Raw genomic sequence first — 20,315 nt, 5'->3', positions numbered from 1 at the left:
TTGTGAGCCACCATGTGGTTGCTGGGATTTGAACTCTGCACCTTTGGAAGAGCAGTCGGGTGCTCTTACCCACTGAGCCATCTCACCAGCCCCTGCTCTAGGCTTTTAAGTTTCTTAATGTAGTATATCTATGTACGTTGTATATTAGTGTATCATTATTCTGCTTTAGAAATACAAGATACATATAGTTATGTGCTCTTAATCCCTACACCCCAGAAATACAGAGCTTTGGGTAGTGGAAGACAGTAGAGAAGTTTTGTGCACCTCGATGATTAGATTGGCTGGGCGGCAGAGGTGGGATGATCTCTGTGACCTTGAGGCCACCCAGGGCTATGTAGTGAGACCCTGGGTTTTTTTGTTTGTTTTGTTTTTAAAGGTATTTTTTCAGCATCTATCTAGAAATAGTTGCTAGATCCTGAAATCCCAGGTGTTTCCTGGGAGTTCATTGACTGGTTAGTCTACCTGAACTGGTAAGCTTCAGATTCAGTGAGAGAGTCTTCTAAAAAATAAGACTAGAAGACCACACACAAACACACGTAAAGATATGGGAATTGAAGCAATTGTTTTCTCTCTTTTTATAGATTAAGTGCTGAAGTACTGATCGAGTTCTGCGTTTCTTCAATGAGGAACTACAGGCTGATCTTCTGCCATAATCTCAAACAGCCATAAATGACAGAACGATGCTTGCTCAGTGAGGGAAGCTGGTGCAGAAGCCGTGTTTTAAACTTAGGTGTTTAAGTACTCAAAGGTAAGCTTTCTTATTGGTAATGTTCTATAAACCCACAAAGACTTTTAGAGTTTGCTTTTTATAGCTGCTACTCATTTTTTTCTTCCATTTATTTTTATTTTTATTTTGCTGTCAATGATTCATGTAGTTAGCTGCTGTTTGGTTAACTTTGAGGTTTTGTATTAATTAGCTGATACTAAGTATATCAAAGAATAGATGTTCTTTTCCTAAGACTCTGAATTCATGATATTTTCTTGTTCCTATCTCAATTTCTATCATTCCTGAAAATTGGTTGGATTGTTTCCTGGTCATGCTATGGTGCCTTTGATCTAGCTAATACAGTTGATTCAATCTTAATTTTTTAAACTTTAGAATCTTGGAGTTCACCTTTGGTCTGAAGTATCCGTATTTGGATTTTTTTTTCTTTTAAAGATAATTCTCCTTTTGTTTAAAGAATGGATTTTTACTGGAATTAGTTAATTTTTTGGTCTACTTGTTAGTTAATGCTTAGATACTGGAGACAGTTATTTCTTTTCTTTACTGATCTTTATCCTACAAAATTAAGATAACCATAGACCATTTCTTCTGGACTAGCTTGAGGATCTGGAATTTTTTTCCTCACTAAAGTTGAAGTGTGGTGATGCACTTGGGAGGCAGAGGCAAGTGGTTCTCTGGGTTTGAGGCTACCCTGGTCTACAAAGGGAGTCCAGGATAGCCAAGGCTTGTTACTCAGAGAAACCCTGTCTTGAAAAACAACAACAACAACAACAATGATTATTCTTACCAGGTAGTGGTGGCTCATGCCTTTAATCCCAGCACTTAGGAGGCAGGAGCAGGTGGATTTCTGAGTTCGAGGCCAGTCTGGTCTACAGAGTGAGTTCCAGGACAGCCAAGGCTACTCAGAGAAACCCTGTCTTGAAAAACAACAACAACAACAACAATGATTATTCTTACCAGGTAGTGGTGGCTCATGCCTTTAATCCCAGCACTTAGGAGGCAGGAGCAGGTGGATTTCTGAGTTCGAGGCCAGTCTGGTCTACAGAGTGAGTTCCAGGACAGCCAGGGCTACACAGAGAAACCCTGTCTCGAAAAAACAAACAAAAAACCCAAAAAACAAACAAAACCCAATGATTATTCTTGTTCCTATCAGACCTTTGTTTATAAAAAAAATGATTGTTAGTGAGGAATGTTCCATATGGAGTTAGGAGGCTTAGCAGTTAGGAGGCTGAGGCAGCAGGATCTGAGGTTAAGGCCATTCCCAAGCTTGAGACCATGACTCAAATAAGCCTATCAGTTTATCAAAGGAGATTCTTTTCCTGATTACCCAATTTGTGAATGGAGGGTTCATATTGCAGGGTTCAGAGTTGGTTTGGGTTTGCTTCTAAAAATTTCATTGTCACTGTACTCTCCGAGTGAAAGTCTTGGTGCCACATTTGACCCTAATTGTCTTGGGATCTTAATGTCACTTTTCCCAAAAGTTTTAGATGACTTGTTTGATGCTGATAAAGTGTTCAGACTTCACAGAGCTTTGTATAGTAGAGAAAAACTTAGGTGATTACACTGAGATGTATTTGTAGGCTGTATCATGGGCCTGATACCTGGGACATATTTAAATAGACGAGTGCACATTCAGGTGTAAAAGCATTTTTTTCTTTAATGTATTTACTCATATTGCCACCTGTTAATTATTATAGTCTTTTTTCCCTTTTTCTATTTTCTTTTTTGTCTTTCATTTGGCAGAAAAGACAGCTTTGATTTCTGGCTGCAAAAAAGCTATGAGGAAGAGCTCCTCCCCTTCCTTGAGTAACTGCAACTCCGATCTTGCTAGCAAAATATTTGGAATTCCACTTGATGAGCTGCAGCAGGGAGGACATCCAGACAATGAGGTTCCGTTCATAGTCCGCCACGTTGTGGACTATATTGAGGAACATGGTATACATTTCCTTATTTTGAGGGCTAGCTTTTGTTGTAATGAACAAATTTACCCCTTTTTGATTTTGGATTTAATTTTTTCTTAAAATAGTGCAAAGCATGGAGAACAATATAAACACTAAGAAACAGTAAAAAGATATTTTTACTTAAATTGATTTACCCTAGAAATGGCAGTTGCCCAGCTGAGAACATTTTCAGCAGGGGTAATAGGAAAATTTAAAATAAATATAAAGGGTGGGATGAAATAGAATATCCCTCAGAGATACTATGTGTTAGATGATCAATTTGTTTTTTAATTAAATCTGGGGAGCCCAGAAAGGGTTTCCAAAAGTGTGAGCATTTTAAGTTGAGAATGAATATGAATATGTATATGTGGCTAGACACTTGAAGGTGCAGCTTAATTCTTGCCTTAAACTAACATAGGCGGTCTGGAGCAACAAGGGCTGTTTCAAGTCAATGGGAATGCTGAGACAGTGGAGTGGCTTCGGCAGAGATACGACAGTGGAGAAGAGGTGGATTTGGTTAAGGAAGCGGACGTCCCCTCAGCCATTAGTCTCCTTAGGTTTTTCCTGCAGGAGCTCCCTGAGCCCGTCATACCTGGCAGCTTGCATATTCACTTGCTGCAGCTTTCTCAAGGTAACAGTTGGATTTTTATCAGTCATGTATTACTAGTTTTAGAGTCCTTACCTTTTAGAAATCTGATATGTGGTTAGTTTAGTATATGTATTTCAGAGATTAATTTTTTATTTCCTTGTTTGTCCTCTGGGTATATAGGTAAGGGAGTGGCAATTTTCTTGGATCTTTGTAGTACTTATTAAAAAAATTAAGTATGTATTTTTGTGTATATGATATATGTGCTTTATGTGAGCGTGCATGTGTCCCACTGTGTGAGTGTGGGCATCAGGACAGCCTTGAGTGCTGTTCCTCCACTTTCTACCTTTCCATGGATTCTGGAGATCCAAAAGGAAAAAGAATTGAACTTAGGGTTCCAGACTTTGTGGCAAGTGCCTCTACATGCTGAGCTAGTCCTCTGGCCTGAGCTAAAGCTTACAGGTATATATAGAGAAATAGATGATAAATACAAAATAAACAGGACAAATTGGAGATGGTAGGTATAATTAGTGTTAATTGAATTTTGCTTTTAGTTTTTATAAGTGACTTAAAAGATTATTTTTTTAAAATTATGTATGTATGTGTGTCTGTGTGAGTGAAGGTTCCTGAAGAGTCCCAAGAGAGTGTCAGATCTTCTTGTGCTAAGGAACTGAACTAAGAATCTCTGCAAGAGCAGCGCACACTGAACCGCTAAGCTGTCTGTCTGTCTGTCTGTCTGTCTGTCTGTCTCTCTGTCTGGAAGCTCTTCACAGAAGTCAACAAATACTTATTTAGTCTGCCTATGTGGCTTTTTTTTTTTTTGGTTTTGTGTGGCAGGGTGTCTCTGTAGTCTTGGCTGTCCTAGAGCTTACTGTGTAGCTTCTGGAGTGCTGGTATTAGTGTGCACAACCACACCCAGTTACAGTTAATTTTCCACTAATTACAGGCATGATGTCTTAAAAACATTAAATTATTAAAATATTAAATATGTGGTAGTTATGCCTATAATCTTAGGCATGTTTGATTCAGTTGTGAGATCAGAGTACTGGTATATTTATTTGAATGTACAGTTGCTAATATCATAAAGTATAGGAAAGTCGTTGCATTTAAAAAAATCTTAAGTAAATTATGTGACTATACCTCTTCCTGATACACTTGGAGTGTATGTGTGTGTGTGTGTGTGTGTGTGTGTGTGTGTGTATGGAGACAAGAGGTTGATGTTGGTCTAGTCATTCTCTGCTTTATTTTTTGAGAAAGAGTCTCTTCCTGAATTTAGAGTTCTGAGTCATCTAGACTGGCTGGCCAGCAAGCTCCAGGGTTCCTCATGACTCTGCCTCTCTGGTCCTGGGATTACAGGGATGTGTCTTCTTATGGGATGTTGGGGATGCTTGTGCAGCAAGAATTTTACTGACTTAGGCTGTCTCCCCAGCCCTGATAAACTATTTATACGTCTGTTGTCTTGCAGAAATGGCCAATATTATTATGGCCCTAAATAACCTTTTACCACTTTCTCCCTATGAGTTAATTTTAAGAAACCTGCAGGAAAAAGAAAATGAAAGTAATAAATTTATTTTGAAGTACCTCTGAGAAATTCTCCAAAAGTAAACCATTATCCACTAATGGGGTGTCTAAAACTCTAGTTTCTGTTAGGTAAAAACTTATTACTATAACAAACATAAGGCCTAATAGCTTCTGTGATCACATCCACTTGGTTAAAAAAAGAAACCAGAGCCAGGTATGGTGGTTTATGCCTATAACCCCAGCACAGGAGGATTGCCTATGAGTTTTAGGCTAGCCTGGGCCTGTCAGTCTAAGCTACCAAGTGAGACTATCTCAAAAACAAACCCAAAAAATTTAGAGGAGAAAACCAAATGATAAACAGAAAACCTTTCAGTTTAGTTGGACCATATTACTGATGTTTAATAATTCTTTCTGAGTGCCAAGAGAGAAGAAAATCTTCTCGTCACCCTGTTCATTTCTTATTTTCTTATTTGTCCATGATGAAGAGAATTGTCATTCATAATTGCTTGTCTATGGCTCCTTAGTTTTTGTTGATTGGAGGTTAGTGTATTTTGACTTCTTCGAGTTGAATTTGTTTGGAGACTCAGGTATAGTCCTGCAGGAGACAGCATGAGGAAGAATTAGAGACTTGAGGCACATGAGTAACAGGTGGGGAAGACATCCTACAGTAATTGAGGGGCTGAGTCCTTTATCTCCACCTCCCCTTTAAACTCTTCTTTCACTTAATAAGGGAAATGCAAAGCCCTTAAGGTGTTTGGCCTCTCCAGAGGAAGTGAAGAGGCTTGAATTGTTATAGTAAAAAAAGGATGTGGGTGGAGTAATGTGAGCCTGGCAAAATATCTGAGCTTTACTTTTTTACTTCATTCAGAAAACCTGTCATTATGTTTTATAGATTATAATAATGAAGATGAATTTGGAAGAAAGTTGAGGTTCCTCTTGCAACAGCTTCCACCTGTTAATTACAGTTTGTTAAAGTTTCTGTGTAGGTTTTTAGCCAATGTAGCATCACATCATGAAGAAATTTGGTCTGCAAATTCTTTGGCTGCTGTTTTTGGTCCAGATGTCTTCCAGTAAGTTATTTCACAACTTTTGTTTAAGTTTTTAAAAATTGGGTTTGTGGAATGGAATCATTATATTGTCTTTCCAAGGATCACAGGATGCTTGGTGAACCATTATTTTTTATAGTATATCTGATGAATTCTCAGAGCATTGCAGTGTTCAGGGTACAAATTAGGTTTTACGGATGGGAAAACTGAGGCACAGGATAACATAAATTGCTTAGTTTCATAAAGTGACTCACTGGTGGTTTTCTCATTTTACCTGTAATTAATTTAAGAACTCAGCTCAATTTAAGCTTTTATTCTTAGCATTTACACGGATGTGGAAGATATGAAAGAGCAGGAAATTGTGAGCAGGATAATGGCAGGACTTCTGGAAAATTATTACGAGTTTTTTGAGAATGAAGAGGAAGATTTTTCATCAAATGATTTGAGTTCAATTACTGAGCAGGTGAGCATATTTAATATTCTATTTCTTAGAAAATATAAGCTTGACATGAACTTACATAGAATTTACTTTCTAAACTAGAGGTGGTTCTCTGATTGTTTTATATGATTGGATTTCATACCCTTACCCCTAATTTCTGATATCAGTTTAGGTACTAAGCAAAAGGCATTTATCACATATTAATTTATAGTGCTGGGGATTGGACCCAGGGCTGTGAACATGATAGGTAAATCGTTCTATCATTGAGATAAATGTTCAGCTAGGAAAAAGTCAAGGGTACATGGTAGAAAGTGTTTGTACTTCATTCCCCAACCCCACTATTAACCTAGAAATTGTTGATTTTGTGTAGCCCAGATTGCCCTTGAAATCTGGATAGCTTTTTCTTTCTTTCTTTCTTTTTTTTTTTTTTTTTTTTTTTTTTTTGTTTTTCGAGACAGGGTTTCTCTGTGTAGCCCTGGCTGTCCTGGAACTCACTCTGTAGACCAGGCTGGCCTCGAACTCAGAAATTCGCCTGCCTCTGCCCCCCCCCCCCCCCCCAGTACTGGGATTAAAGGCGTGCGCCACCACGCCCGGCTGGATAGCTTTTTCTTGAGTGTTGAGATTTCAGATATACCAACACACCTGGCTATTGGATAATTTTAACTTCTGTGACTTTAATAAATTATTCAAATCCATAATTTATGTATTGATTTTTGGCTTGTTTGATTTGATTTTTGGCTTTTACTGTTTGTGTGAGGATAGGGTCTTGGTTTAGCCTAGTCTGGCTTGACCTTAGTAGGTAGCCTAGGCTAATCTTAAATTGTATTAGCTTTCCCAGCACTGGGATTAGTGTCCATGCCTGGCTTTTAAAATCCATTGTTTACGCTACATTATGTTTTCTATTTTCTTTTGTGGAGGGAGTTCTTCCTGTAGCTCAGGCTGGCTTCAGACTTGCTATACAGGCAAGAATGACCTTGAGCCTCTGATCTTCCTGCCTCTACCTCCCTGGTAGAATTTTAGGCATTCACTACCACACTTGGTTTTATGAAGTACTATTTACACTCTGCCTGAGTTATATCCTTAGTTCCTACATTCTTACATTTTTCTTTTTCCTTTATGAATTAGGAATTTCAGAGTCTGAATAATTGCAATTTTTTTGGTAAAGCCATTATTAATTTAGATTCCTCAGGTTTAAGTTAGAGATCTTCTACAATTCAAGTGGTTTGTCACAAGAATTTTTTTTTTTTCTTTTTTTTGAGACAGAGTCTCATTGTATATTTCTATCTGGCCTGGAACTAACTGCAGATCACAGACTGGCCCACAGATCTGTTTGCCGCCGCTGCCTGGGTGCTGGGATTAAAGACATGAGCCACCACACCTGGATAGCTTATTGATGTAGGGTCTTCTGTAGTACATAGTCTGGCCTGACCTGGTTGTGTAGCATAGATTGGCCTTGAATCACTGATGCCCTTAGCTCGGGTTTCTTAGTGCTGGGATTATTGGCATGTGCCTCCACACTTAGCTTCAGATGATTGTTGCTTGAGAATAAATAGCAAGAGGACAGATCAGTAGCTGTCATAAAGGTTGTTTTATTTTGTGACTGGTCTCACAGAATCTAAGCTGACCTGGAACTCCTTACATAGCCAAGACTTGCCTTGGGCTTCTAATTCTGTGGCCTTTCCTTTCCAGTGTTGGGATTACAGGCATGTATGACTATGCCTGGCTAATACTTAAACTTTAATGTCTTGATAGTTATAAATCTATCTGTTGAGGAATTCTGTATATTATTCTTTTTTAAATTACATTTTAATCCAATAGCTCTTTTAGAATTAAGATTAATAGCTGTTTAAAAATAAAATGGCAGTATATGTGTTTATATCATTGATTTTTCTGTTCTCAAGATTTTTTTTATAGATGCCTAAAATTTGCAGTAAATGCCTTGGTTGTGCTTTATATTGTGATAAATTTTGTGTTTTCTTTTTCTTATAATTTCCTTATATGTCTATATGTATTATGTCAGTATTTTTATATTTTTTCAAGCATTAGAAAAATTGATTTTAAAATATATTGTGCTTTACTTTACAAAGGATAATACTTAAGCAAGACTGAGAAAAAAATGTTGAAATTCTTTGCCCATGGATGGAAAAGATATTAGTAAGGCTGGTATGGTTGTACATGTCTTTGATCCCAGCACTCAGGAGGATTCTGAGTTTGAGGACAGGCTGGTCTACAGAGCAAGTTTCAGGACAGCCAGGACTGCACATATAAGCCCAGTATTGAAAAAATAAAAATAAAAATAAAAAAGGAAAAGATAATAGTATATTGAGCAAAATAGCTCCAAGACATAGAGGTAGTGAGGTGAGTTTTGAGGTAGGGATGTATGTTTAATTATCAGTTGTTAATTACTAGGTTCTCTTTTCTTTAAAAAAAAATTAATTTTATGTTTATGTGTATGGGTATATGTCTGTGCACCATGTGCATGCCTACTGCCCTCATAGGCCAGAAAAAGGTGTTGGATCTTCTCTGGGTCTGAAGTTACATATGCTTGGAATTGAACCTTGGTACCGGAAGAGCAGCCGGTGCTTTTAGCCATTGAACCATCTCTCCGGTCCCTGGGGTGTATTTTCTTACACATTAAAAATTAAACTTTTTTTTTTTTTGAGCAGTTTTGATTCGTTAGTAGAATTGATGAGATATTTGAGTGAAAGTAAGATAGTCTTAAACTCTGAGCAGTTGTGTACGTACTTTAAAATGCCTATAAGTATAGCTATCTGGCAGAACTTTGCTTTTTATTTTAATTTTTATATCTGAAGGAAGCCGTTTGTTCAGTATTGTTTGGGAGTTTCGTTCCATTAGCCCAGATATTTAGTTGTTAAGCTCTCCTGTAGGTAGTAGGTAGTCTTTGTCATTCATTGTATGTGTTGGAATGATGAGTAGGGAATGTTTGAGAAATGACTCGATAAAGTCAAGTGGACTTTGAATGGGCTTTGTAAATAATGAAAACCCAGTAAGGTGGTTTGAAGATGGAAGTGATAATTATGTTTCTTTATACATTTGAGAAGGCAGGTAGCAGCATTCTCCACAGTCTGGAGTCTGGAGAGCAGGCATTTCACGAGGCCCTAGAGAAGGGAATTACAGCAGTCAAGGAAAGAAGAGATGTAAGTATGGGTGAAGCTTTTCCTTAAGTGAAGTCGAGGCAGCTACATAGGGCAAGTTCAAGTTAACTTATGAATAAAGAATTGTTGAGCAGACGGTCAAGTGGACAAAGGAGAGATGAAGACCTTTTGGAGGATTAATTTGGGATGAAAGAGGACATTTTACTGTATGTATCCTTTATGTCCTCTCTTGCTCTAAGTAATTGGATTGGTTATTACTGGAGGAAGTTCCATGGATTGTACTAGGAATTGGAATTGAGAAAAAAACCTACAGGTTATATTTTTAGTTGTTTATAATAGTGCTGATGAAAATATTGCCAGTTATGTAAGGTTTATTGACTTGAATGTGATACATTCAGTATGAAGTAACAGAAGGCTTTCATAGTTCCGCTTTCTAAAAATAATTTTTTACATTTTTAAAAAAAATTTTTGAGAGTGTGGTGTATGTGTATTTGTAGGCTAGAGGACAATATGTGTGTCCTCCACTGTTGCTCTCTGCCTTATGACATGGGGGGCTTACTGAATCAGGTACTCACAAATTGGTCTACATCACCTGGTCAGTGTGTGCTGGCATCTCCTGACTCTGTCCCCAGTACTAAATTTACAGATGTACATGACCATGTCCGGCATTTATATGGCATCTGTGGATCCAGATGGCGGTCCTAATGCTTGTGTGGCATGTTGTTTGAGCCACTGAGGAATCTAACTTACCTTAGCTTGTATGTATATCTGTTTGTGATGCATATGTGTTTGTATGTACATGGGCACACTTGTGCAAACATGCATGTACATGTGTGGAGGCCAGAGGTTAATATTGGTGTCTTCTTTGATTACTTTTCACTTTGTTTACTGTGGTAGGGTCTCACGTATACCCAGACTTCACTGACTTGGACTAGTCTAGCTAGCTTGCTTTGGGGACCCTGACTCTGCATCTTGGCCATCATTCTTACCTGGCTTTATACATGGCTCTGGGAATCTGAGCTCTAATCTCATACTTGCATGTTCTGTACTTTACGTTCTGAGCCATCTCCTTAGTCCCCAAAATGATTTGTAAAAGTGATACATGTTAAAATAGTACCTTTTAACCAAAAATAGGTGAATTAGTATTTATTCTGTTTAAGTAAAAATTAGTTCTAAATCTACTGTGTATGTGGGTGATGTGGATGTCATGGTTCCTTGTGGAGGTTAGAGGACAACTTGGGGAAGTTGTTTCCTTTTCCTTGGTATATAAGTTCTGGGAACAGTCTTAAGGACAATCTAGGCAGGCTTAACAGCAAGTGCCTCTATCTGCTGGTATGGGGTAGATGAGGCATTGCATTTATAAGCACAACAAATTAAATGGAGTCTGTCATGTATTTATAAATTGAAGCCATTGACTTTTGTTGTTGTTGTTTTGAGGTACCATAGGTTATACCCATAGTCTTGGGTATGCAATGCAAGCAGCGAATCACTGAGCTGTGTCCTGCAGCCACTGGCTGTTGTTGAATTTTCATCTGACAGATGATATAGTTATTGCCGAGAAGCTCCCACCTGGGTTTATACAGTGTTGTGTAGGCAGCCGTGTTGATAAGACTTCATGGGTGTAGTGTTTGACATTTCTAGGAGACACAGTCTCACAGCAAATTTTCTGTCCCTCTGGCTTTTACAAATCTCCTTGCCCTCTCTATCCATGGTCCCTGAGCTTTAGGTGCAGGCGTTCCTGTTAATCTGTCAGTTGGGGCTGGCGCCCACAGTCAGCTTGTCCTCTGCGTTTTGATCACCTGTGGTTGTCTGGCTAGTTTGACTGGGCTCTGGCACAGATGTGCTGCTCAGGATTTTAATGACTGGTATTAGCTTATAAAAGCTATTAGGTATTTATAGATCGTTTCTTCTTAGGGATAATTTATTTTTGAGACAGGGTCTTGCTGAGGGGGCTCATGTTGGCCTAAAAGTCACTTGGAGCCCAGGCAGGTTTGTGCCACCACATCTAACTGCTTCTTTTAGACAGCCTTAAAATATATTTCACTTAAAAGTGGTTTATTAACTTTTCTTTAGTATTTTAATGGTCTTTGTTATTTGTTTTTGTTAGTGATTACTTAATATAGTTGGTTTGATGGTAGAGACATTTTATACATCCTACTAGAATAATTACAACTTTGTGCTTAATAGTTAAAATGTGGGGCTGGAGAAATGGCTCAGTGATTAAGAACACTGACTGCTCTTCCAGAGAACCTGGGTTCACTTCCCAGCACCCACATGACAGCTCACAACTTTCTGTAACTCCAGCATCTGCTACCCTTATACAGATATAGATGCATCAGTGCACATAAAATAAAAGTAAATTACTTAAAAAATAGTTAAAATCTAAGTTCTTTGTTTCAGAATTTTATTTTTTTATTTTATTTTATTTATTTTTTAGACAATGATGGAGACTGAACTCATCATTGTAAATGCTAGGCAACTGTTCTATTACAGAGTTATGTCACTAGTTAGAGTTCCATTTCTTCATGAAAAAAAAAAATGTGATCAGAAGTTAACTGACCTTTTCTGAAACATAGCTAACACCTAAAGCATCTCACCCCTCTTTTTGTCCTTGGTAGGGCTTCATCGTGTCTTTGGCTTCCCTAGAATATTCTGTGCAGACCCGAATATTCTGGCCTGGAGCTTACAGAAATCTGCCTGCCTCTGCCTCCTGAGTACTGTGACTAAAGACAAGTGTGCCAACTGAGCTGAAATCAACACTTATCTCCCCCCTATATATCCTAAGCTGGCCTCTAACTTGCTGTGTAAGATGACTTTGAACTTTTAATAATTCTGCCTCTGTCTCCCAATTTCTGGGTTTACAGATATGTTCCAAGTCAATATTTTTGTGCCCTCTTTTTATACTTAATATTAAGTGGCTATTTAATATACCTAGAAAATGGAGAAAGGAATTATATATCTTTCATATTAAATTTATAAAAGTAGTTAGAAAATGAAGCTTTAAAATTTTTTTTGAGACAGGTTTTAATGTATAGTCCTGGCCAATTGGAACTTTCAGTGATCTCCTGCCCTGGTTTCCCCAGTGTTGGAATTGCCTGTGCTGCCATGCCTAGCAAAAATGAAACATTGTTACTGCTACTTGCAAGCTTTTTTTTAGATTGTAATATTATTCTTATTTGTCCTGCATCAAAATGCTGTTTGACATAAAACAAAATTAAGAAGTTATATTTGTCTTGTTTTTATACTTGTTTATTGTTATTTATTTAGTTTTGCAGTGTTTGGGATTGAATCTGGGGCCTTGAGAGTGTTAGGTAAATGTTTTCCCTGTTCTACAATTTCATTTTGATATAAGAAAGTTGGCACTTTATAGGAGAGATTGGATTAGGAAATTTAAAAATGAGTTATTTGCCTTTATACTTTTTTTTTTAGAATAGTGTATTTCGATAGGTTTTATTAAATTTAATCCAGAAATTCCTTTGTATGTAGGTTAATGAACTTTCTGAGGAAGAAGAGGAAGATGAAAAGCTGGAACATATAGAAGAACTTCCAGAAGAAGGTGTAGAAAAGTCAGCTGGCATGCCAGAGGTGTTACAGTTAAGGATGACTGAAAACCTCCTGGAATCAGACAGTGTTACAGCATCAACAAGGTAAAGATTTCAGTTGAGCCAACTTTCACTGTAGACTCAGGCACCAAGAGATGTGCTTATGACGCTGAGCTGTGGGTGTAGCTAGTGTTGGAGAGTTTGTCTAGCATGTGTAGGACCCTGGGTACTGAAAAGGAAGAAAAGGAAATAATTTTGGCTGTATCTGGTGGCATATTCCTGTAATCCCAGCGTTTGGGAGGCAGAGGTAAGAGGATCTCTTTAAGCAGGAGGCCAGGTCATGCAGGCTATGTACACTAAGACCTTGTCTCAGAAAAATAGAAGACTTTGAGTATAAAATAGAGCAAAAAGAAAACTAAAATCCATTAAGGATCTTTCATTTGCTGCTGTCACACTTTTCTTCAGAAATAAAGCCTTGTGTATACTTTTCTTAAAATTTGTTTTCATATTAGCTAGTTTTTTGGGTTGGGTAAGATTTTATAACCTCTGAATTAGAATTTCTGTGCTGTGACAGAACACCATGACCAAGATAGCTTTGGAAAGAAATCATCTAACTGGGCTTATGATTGAGGAAGGTAGAGTAGATGATGATGAAGCAAAGCTTGGCAGGAACAGCTGAGAACAACTCACATCTTGATTCAGAAGCAGGAGGTGGGGGAATGGGAACAGGGGGTGTGTGGGGGGAGGGAGGGAGAGACAGAGAGAGACAGCATGAACACGTTGGGAGTGGCTCTAGTCTTTTGAAGCCAGCTGCAGTGACATGTCTCTTTTCTTTTTTCTTTTCTTTTTTTTTTTTTTTAAAGATTTATTTATTTTATATATATGAGTACACTGTCGCTCTCTTCAGACACAGCAGAAGAGGGCATCTGATCTCATTACAGATGGTTGTGAGCCACCATGTGGTTTGCGGGAATTGAACTCAGGTCCTCTGGAAGAGCAGCCGGTGCTCTTAACCACTGAGCCATCTCTCCAGCCTGACACACCTCTTTCGCTTTCACACTTTACTGTTCTTTTCAAACAGTTCACCAGTTGGGGACCAAGTATTTAAACATACGAACTTATAGGGACTATTCTCATCCAAATTACCACAGTAACTTTTAAAATATTTTGTTTTCAATTATGTGTGTCTGTGTGGGGTGTGTGTACAGGAGCGCAGTGTTAATGGAGGACAGAGAGGCTAGCAGGAGTTTCAGGCTTTTGTCACCTTCCTGACCTGAGTGCTAGGAACCCATGGTTGTGAGCCACCATGTGGGTGCTGGGAATGAACCCACTTCGTCTGGAAGATCAGCCAGTGCTTTTAACCCCTAAGGCAACTTTCAAGCCCTGAAAATAAATCTTAAAAACAAAACCCCAGCCTGGCGTGGTAGCGTACGCTTTTAATCCCAGCACTTGGGAGGCAGAGGCAGGCGAATTTCTGAGTTTGAGGCCAGCCTGGTCTACAGAGTGAGTTCCAGGACAGCCAGGGCTACACAGAGAAATCTTGTCTCGAAAAAAACAAAAACAAAAAACAAAACAAAAAAACCCCAAAAACCCACAGATCATTTTATTAGCTCTCTTCAGTATCATCCTATTTTATTTGTAATAATAAACAGAATTCTCAAATGAACTATAGAGTCATGTAACTAATCTGCACACACACACACACACACACACACACACACACACACACACACCCCACTGGCAACTGCCCCACCTTTTTTTACTTTGACTCTTGGATAATATGCCTTTGGTCATTCTCTTCTGGCTATAGCAGAATTTCTCAAATGTGCTAAGTCATATTCTCCCCTTGAGCCTTTGCAGTTTCTTTTTATTTAGATATATGTCCACCTAGATATTTGCTTACTTCTTTAAAATTCTTTGTAAATGTTACTTTTCAGTGATGACTCCCCATTTTTTAAAAATTCTTTTCTATATTGTCTATAATGGTTGTGGCCATGTAATTGCTATATTTTGGATCTTTAATGCCCATCTGAGGCTTTTGTTAAAGTTGTGTTCTCCAGAGTGTTGGGAAGTGATTAAACCTTTAAGAAGTAAACTCTAGTGGTTTTCTTTTGGTCATTAAGAGCCCCTGAATGAGATTTTGGGGTCCCCTTCTCTTCTTTTTCTTTTACTTCTTGGCCATAATGCTAACAACAGTCTTTGCTCAATTTCACTCCGATATGCTACATTACCACTGGACAGAAAACAACATCACCAGCCACTCATGGATTAAAACTTTCAGAACAAGGAACTGAAATTAGCATCTCTCTTTAAGTTGATTATCTCCAGTATTTTGTTACAGTGATAAACAGAAAGCTGACTGATGAGTGACGTGTTAATTACTATTGTCTTCCAGCACTGGCACACAGAACATGACAAACTTTTGTTTACTTGCCATCCTTTTTACTTACAGGAGTCACATGCATGTGTGTATACCTTTGTGTAGTTGTGTTCAGCCGTGAACCGCTCACTGAACATAGATCCTGTTTAGGCTAAACTGGCTAAAATCTTAAGAATCTGCCTGTTTTTTTCCCTTTTTCCCCAGTGTTAGGGTTATAGATGCATACCATGCCAACTTTTGCATGTGTACTGCAATCTCAGCCCTTCATTTTTCACAGCAAGTATTTTACCAGTGAGCCATCATCCATATCCTACTTTATATTGATATTTGTAGCACTAATTGCCCATCAAAATGCTGACTATGTATCAGTGGCATGATGTACAAACTTTAGTTTTCCAATGTAAACGTATTTTTTATTCACCTGATGTAAATGTTGTCTGGAGGCATACTGCTAACCTAGGCCTAGTTCTGGATGTTTCTAGCCACTGTCCAATCTAATTTAGGCTTAGAATTTTTCAGCCTCTGAGACTTGAGTAAGCTCACCTGTTCTTGGTCTGAGCTCTGACTGGCTCTTTCAGTTCAGCTCAAACTCCTCTCCAAACGGATTCAGTTGGCTTCTCTCTCTCTGCTTGATCTCATATTAACTTTATCTGTTCTGATCTTCTGGCTCCTTCTCTGGCTCATTCTGTCTTCATCTGTATCTAGCTTGTTCTCTCTCTGCAACCTGTCTTTGTACAGCTGTCCCAGTACAATACCTCCTCTCTCTGTACTGCCTATTCTCTTACTTCTTGTGAGAGTTGGGCATAGTGTATTCTGTTAAATCTTTCTTTGATTTGTTCCTTTGTCTGATACTCAATTAGAAGTCACTTTCAAACATGGGTACTTCCTTCTAAAGCTAACTTTCCCTTCATTGTTTGTGATCAAAGGTGTGTACTAAGGGCATATCTGTATTCTAGCCAGAAAGGTTAAAGGTATATGGTAAAGCTGAGCCGCACCACAACTAGAAACAACTTTTTCCAGTAAATAACATGATCTCAGGGTTCACAGTGTGATCAAATATCCTGCAGCATTTCTCATTTTTGTTTAAATAAAAGACTTTCTCTAACATCAATAAAAACTATATACTGTCTGGTAAGAATTACACTCAGAATGTCTAGTACATTTGTATTTGGCAGCCTTGGAGAAAGTACTCTACTCTGTCCTATCGTGGTGACTCCAAAGTTCTGTACCTACATCACTTCCTATCATAACTTGAACTTAACCAACCTGAAAACATCATTTTAGATCATTTTCTTAAATCCTAAATAACTTAAGCTTAACTGTGAGACTATAATTCTTTAGTCTTCAGCCTCATCAGAGACCTGAGAAGGATAAATATTATCTCAATAAACAGGAAATGTAGAGCAAGCAGCTTCCAAAAGTATAGAAATGACAGAGACTGCTGCCCATCTGGACAGTCACCCAAGATTCCTCTTCAGTATTGGAGCATCTATCTCTTTGGCCTACTGGACCATAATATCTGACAGAATTTTATGTGAAACAAGAATTATATGAAGGACTTTGTTTGTGTCCTGCTTGTCCACCACTTAGTAAACTGTCAGCAGTTAAAGCAAGGGCAGTTTCTTGCCCAGTAGCAACTTAGCACATTTGAAGCAAACTCTATAAGGAGGCTCTTCAGTGCTCATTATCTTCTTTGAAGTAGTGTGGTGGTGCTATTAGGAGCTGACATGTTTCATTGGTCAAAAAGTCTTAAATGATCCAAGTCCCTCTTCAGACATACCAGAAGAGGGAATTGGATCCCCATTACAGATGGTTGTGAGCTACCATGTGGTTGCTGGGAATTGAACTCAGGACTTCTGGAAGAACAGTCAGTGCTCTTAATTGCTGAGCCATCTCTCCAGCCCCCAATGGTAGCTTTCAAATGAACTAAAACAGGTGTCTACTGTTTGCACAGAACTTGGTAGTGGAAGAGGCATGGGGCAGTTTTGTCCCGTGGTATTGAGAGGCCAAATCTTTTAAATTCAGACTTCATTTTAGATAAACTGACCTAAGTTTGAACTGAGGTAAACTAACAGGCTGGTATGTAGCATTGGTTTCCAAGTTGCCCCCAACAAAACCTGAGCCTAGCTCCAGTCTCTTAAGACTAATCCCCAACAAGATCAGAGTTTCCAGGTTATTCCCCAACAAACCTGCACCCCAGGTTACAACCCCTCCCCCCACACCTAACGACCACCAATGCAGAGGGAAGCAAAAGTTAAGTTTATGATAGGACTCCAGCACCAGCCTATTATGTTAAAGGCCACAGCAGCTTTCCGATTAGATGCTTGCACTTGTACCCCCGTTTGCTGCTTACTATAAAGTCTTGCTATATAGTAAGACATTATAGACATAGTAAGACTATATAGACATTCGGGGTTCCCCCACCACCAAAACTGTCCTGTGTGACTGTTGCCTTGGGGGTGGGGTGGGGAGGGAGGCAGGCCAGTTTGAATAAAGACCCTTCTGTGAGTTACATCAGATCGGCTCCTGTGTGTGTTTTTGGGGATCACTAACATTTCCCTTGTACAACAGTATTGTGATTACAGTCCAAGTGGTTCATTATTATGGGGCCCTATCTTGGAAACCATTGTGCAGTTTATATTAATTTTTTGTGGGACATTTTCCGCTCTTTTTCTTAAGATGTTTCATTTGTCCAGTGGTCTCCAGACTCCTTAATTGTATCCTTTTATTCTGGGAAGATAAAACTCTGCCCCAACCCTAATAAGGTGGGCCAGGGGAGGCTCCTTTTTGGCCAGTTATATATTTCTTAGGGCAAGATGTGTTTTGGCAAAAAAGAATATCTCTCAATTGATACTAAAAAATTCTTTTGAATATTTGAAACCAAATATACCTTCGTGGATAATTATACCTGTTTCCTCCTTCTCTCTCTCTCTCTCCCTCCTTCCCTCCCTCCCCCTTCTTTCTACTTGTCTGTGTCTGTCTTATCTATCTATAATTAACATACATAAATTAAAGATTTAACTGTATTTTCAGATCACAAAGGACATTCACTTTGAATTTCAACTTGTTTTTTGCAAGCAGCTTTTAGATTTAAACCATTGTAATTCTTATATGCCTGCCTCTACTTCCCAATTATTGGGATCAAAGATGTGTGCCACCCAAGTGCTGGGATTAAAGGTGTGAACCATCATCACTCCATCCATTGTTAACTTTAGAAAACAACTAGTTTATAGAGATCTGCCTGTTTCTGCTGGGATTAAAGGCATGGACTACTTGCCTTCTCAAATATTTTATCTTGGCTCCAAATCACTCCCAATTCTTAGAGATTTAGAAAACAAGTTTAAATTGTGTTAACTCTTTGAATTTATTCAAGATATCTTAAATCTCTTAACTGTTTTTTTTATACCAAACAATAAGAATATCCTTTTTATTGAAGAAGAAAATTTAAAAGCTGATGTCCAAGATGGTGTGGGCCATGTGGCAGTCTGCAGTCTAATATTCTAACGTGGAATTAAGAAAAGTCGTTTAAGAAAATCCAAGACTCTTTTCATGCCAGTAAGGCAAGTATGACTTTGGCAAATTAATTTTAATGGTAGGGCGGTTGGTACCTTTTGAAAGACCAACACCTGCCAAGTCCTGTGTATGGACAACCTGGACAGTCTGAATGTTCTTAATACCTAGTAATATTTTCCTTACAGGCAGTCTTTATGGTTTGTTTCTAAGATTGGAGAAATGTTACTTCTGTGTTTTCCGTTGCTGTAACAAATTACTTCCCCATAAATTCATGGCTATATTAGCCACATATGGCTTGAATTTTCCTATTTTTCCTCCTGGCCTTGTATATTTAACCTATCTTGCACTTTGTTTTACTTGAGATAATGTTCTAATCCCTAGAATCTGAATCTTTACCTCCTGAAGAGGCCAATCTAGATGCAAAGATTTTGGTGAAATTATTGCTACACCTGCTCCTGTGTCTACTGATCTTTGGTTTCAATGACATTTTTCTGTATTTGTATCTTTGGTCTTTGATTATTTGTAGCAGTTTGCCAAAATACTTGTTTTCTGGTCTCTCCTGAGATTTTTACTTTATCTATGGAAGCTATTCTGTCCTCGATTACGTTCAGAGCAGTGTTGTTTTTAACAGCAGGCATTAAATCTTGTAGTTGCTCTGCGGCTGAGTATCTCTGATGCTGACAGATGATGAATGAATTGAATTTGATTTTGGGGCCTGTGGGAGGGGAAGCCCTTTAGAACATTTCCCGGTAACAAAAGGTCATTCTGAATTCCAAGATTTTTGTGAAATGATAGTTATATATGCCTCTGTATCTACCACACCATCTATTTCAATACCATTTACTTGTAATTTCAATTTTGACCTGAGCAATCCTTTCACCTGCATTAAATTGCATCTCTCTTTTTACATAGGCCATAATTTTAATATGCCCTTTGAATTTCTGGATGCACAATGAATCCTTGGGAAGTCAATCCACTCCTTCCCAGGATTATACCTTCTCTCCCTGGAAGCAAAGGATCTTAGATTCCAGTAGTTAGTTTTATAGCATCAAGCTTTTGGGGATAAGAGTAAAATGTTTACCTCTGTCCAAGCCTGGAGCCACACTGCCTGAAGTAGCATGCATGAGCTGCAGTACTTATGTGAAAAATTTCAATCTGCATGTTACTCCTTGGCTTACAAGAGGCAAACAGCTCGTACTTTTTGCTGTGGAGCCTTGAGTCAGGACTCCCATTTCCGTTTCCCTACTGTATGAACTTGTGTTGGATATCTCTCTTGGACCAGTGACAACCCTTTCCACATCACTTGTACACCCCTGGAAGTCCCGGCTTTCTTTCTGGTCTATATTTTAGAAAACATACTCTTAGAGACGTCTGCAAATTAAAGCACTGGGCGTTAAGCTTGACATATAATATTAACATAGTACATGTTAGAACCAGTATCAGTTGTATCCCTTATCCACTTGTCCGAAGGTGCTTCCTCTGCCTTTAATTGACTTTAGTAACTTTTT

General features: G+C 38.4%; 1 protein-coding gene across 5 annotated transcripts in view; it reads left to right on the top strand.

Annotated features, from left to right (window-relative positions):
* Positions 1-20,315, top strand: part of Fam13b (family with sequence similarity 13 member B) — a 66,014-nt gene that overhangs the window by 6,448 nt on the left and 39,251 nt on the right. For 3 of the 5 annotated variants that reach the window (XM_029546799.1, XM_029546798.1, XM_029546801.1), the window contains exons 2-8: positions 582-748; positions 2,468-2,659; positions 3,083-3,295; positions 5,664-5,841; positions 6,139-6,280; positions 9,319-9,414; positions 12,859-13,019. In XM_029546799.1, the coding sequence (XP_029402659.1) occupies positions 2,503-2,659; positions 3,083-3,295; positions 5,664-5,841; positions 6,139-6,280; positions 9,319-9,414; positions 12,859-13,019 (947 nt within the window). In that variant the 5' untranslated portion in view covers positions 582-748; positions 2,468-2,502. The remainder of the gene's footprint in view (positions 1-581; positions 749-2,467; positions 2,660-3,082; positions 3,296-5,663; positions 5,842-6,138; positions 6,281-9,318; positions 9,415-12,858; positions 13,020-20,315) is intronic. The other 2 variants (XM_029546802.1, XM_029546800.1) reach the window with 1 other exon arrangement.

This window comes from Mus pahari, chromosome 15 (assembly GCF_900095145.1).
Source record: "Mus pahari chromosome 15, PAHARI_EIJ_v1.1, whole genome shotgun sequence".
Classification (NCBI taxonomy): domain Eukaryota; kingdom Metazoa; phylum Chordata; class Mammalia; order Rodentia; family Muridae; genus Mus; species Mus pahari.
Note: the sequence above shows the minus strand (reverse complement) of the source record. Positions and strands in the feature narration are given on the sequence as shown.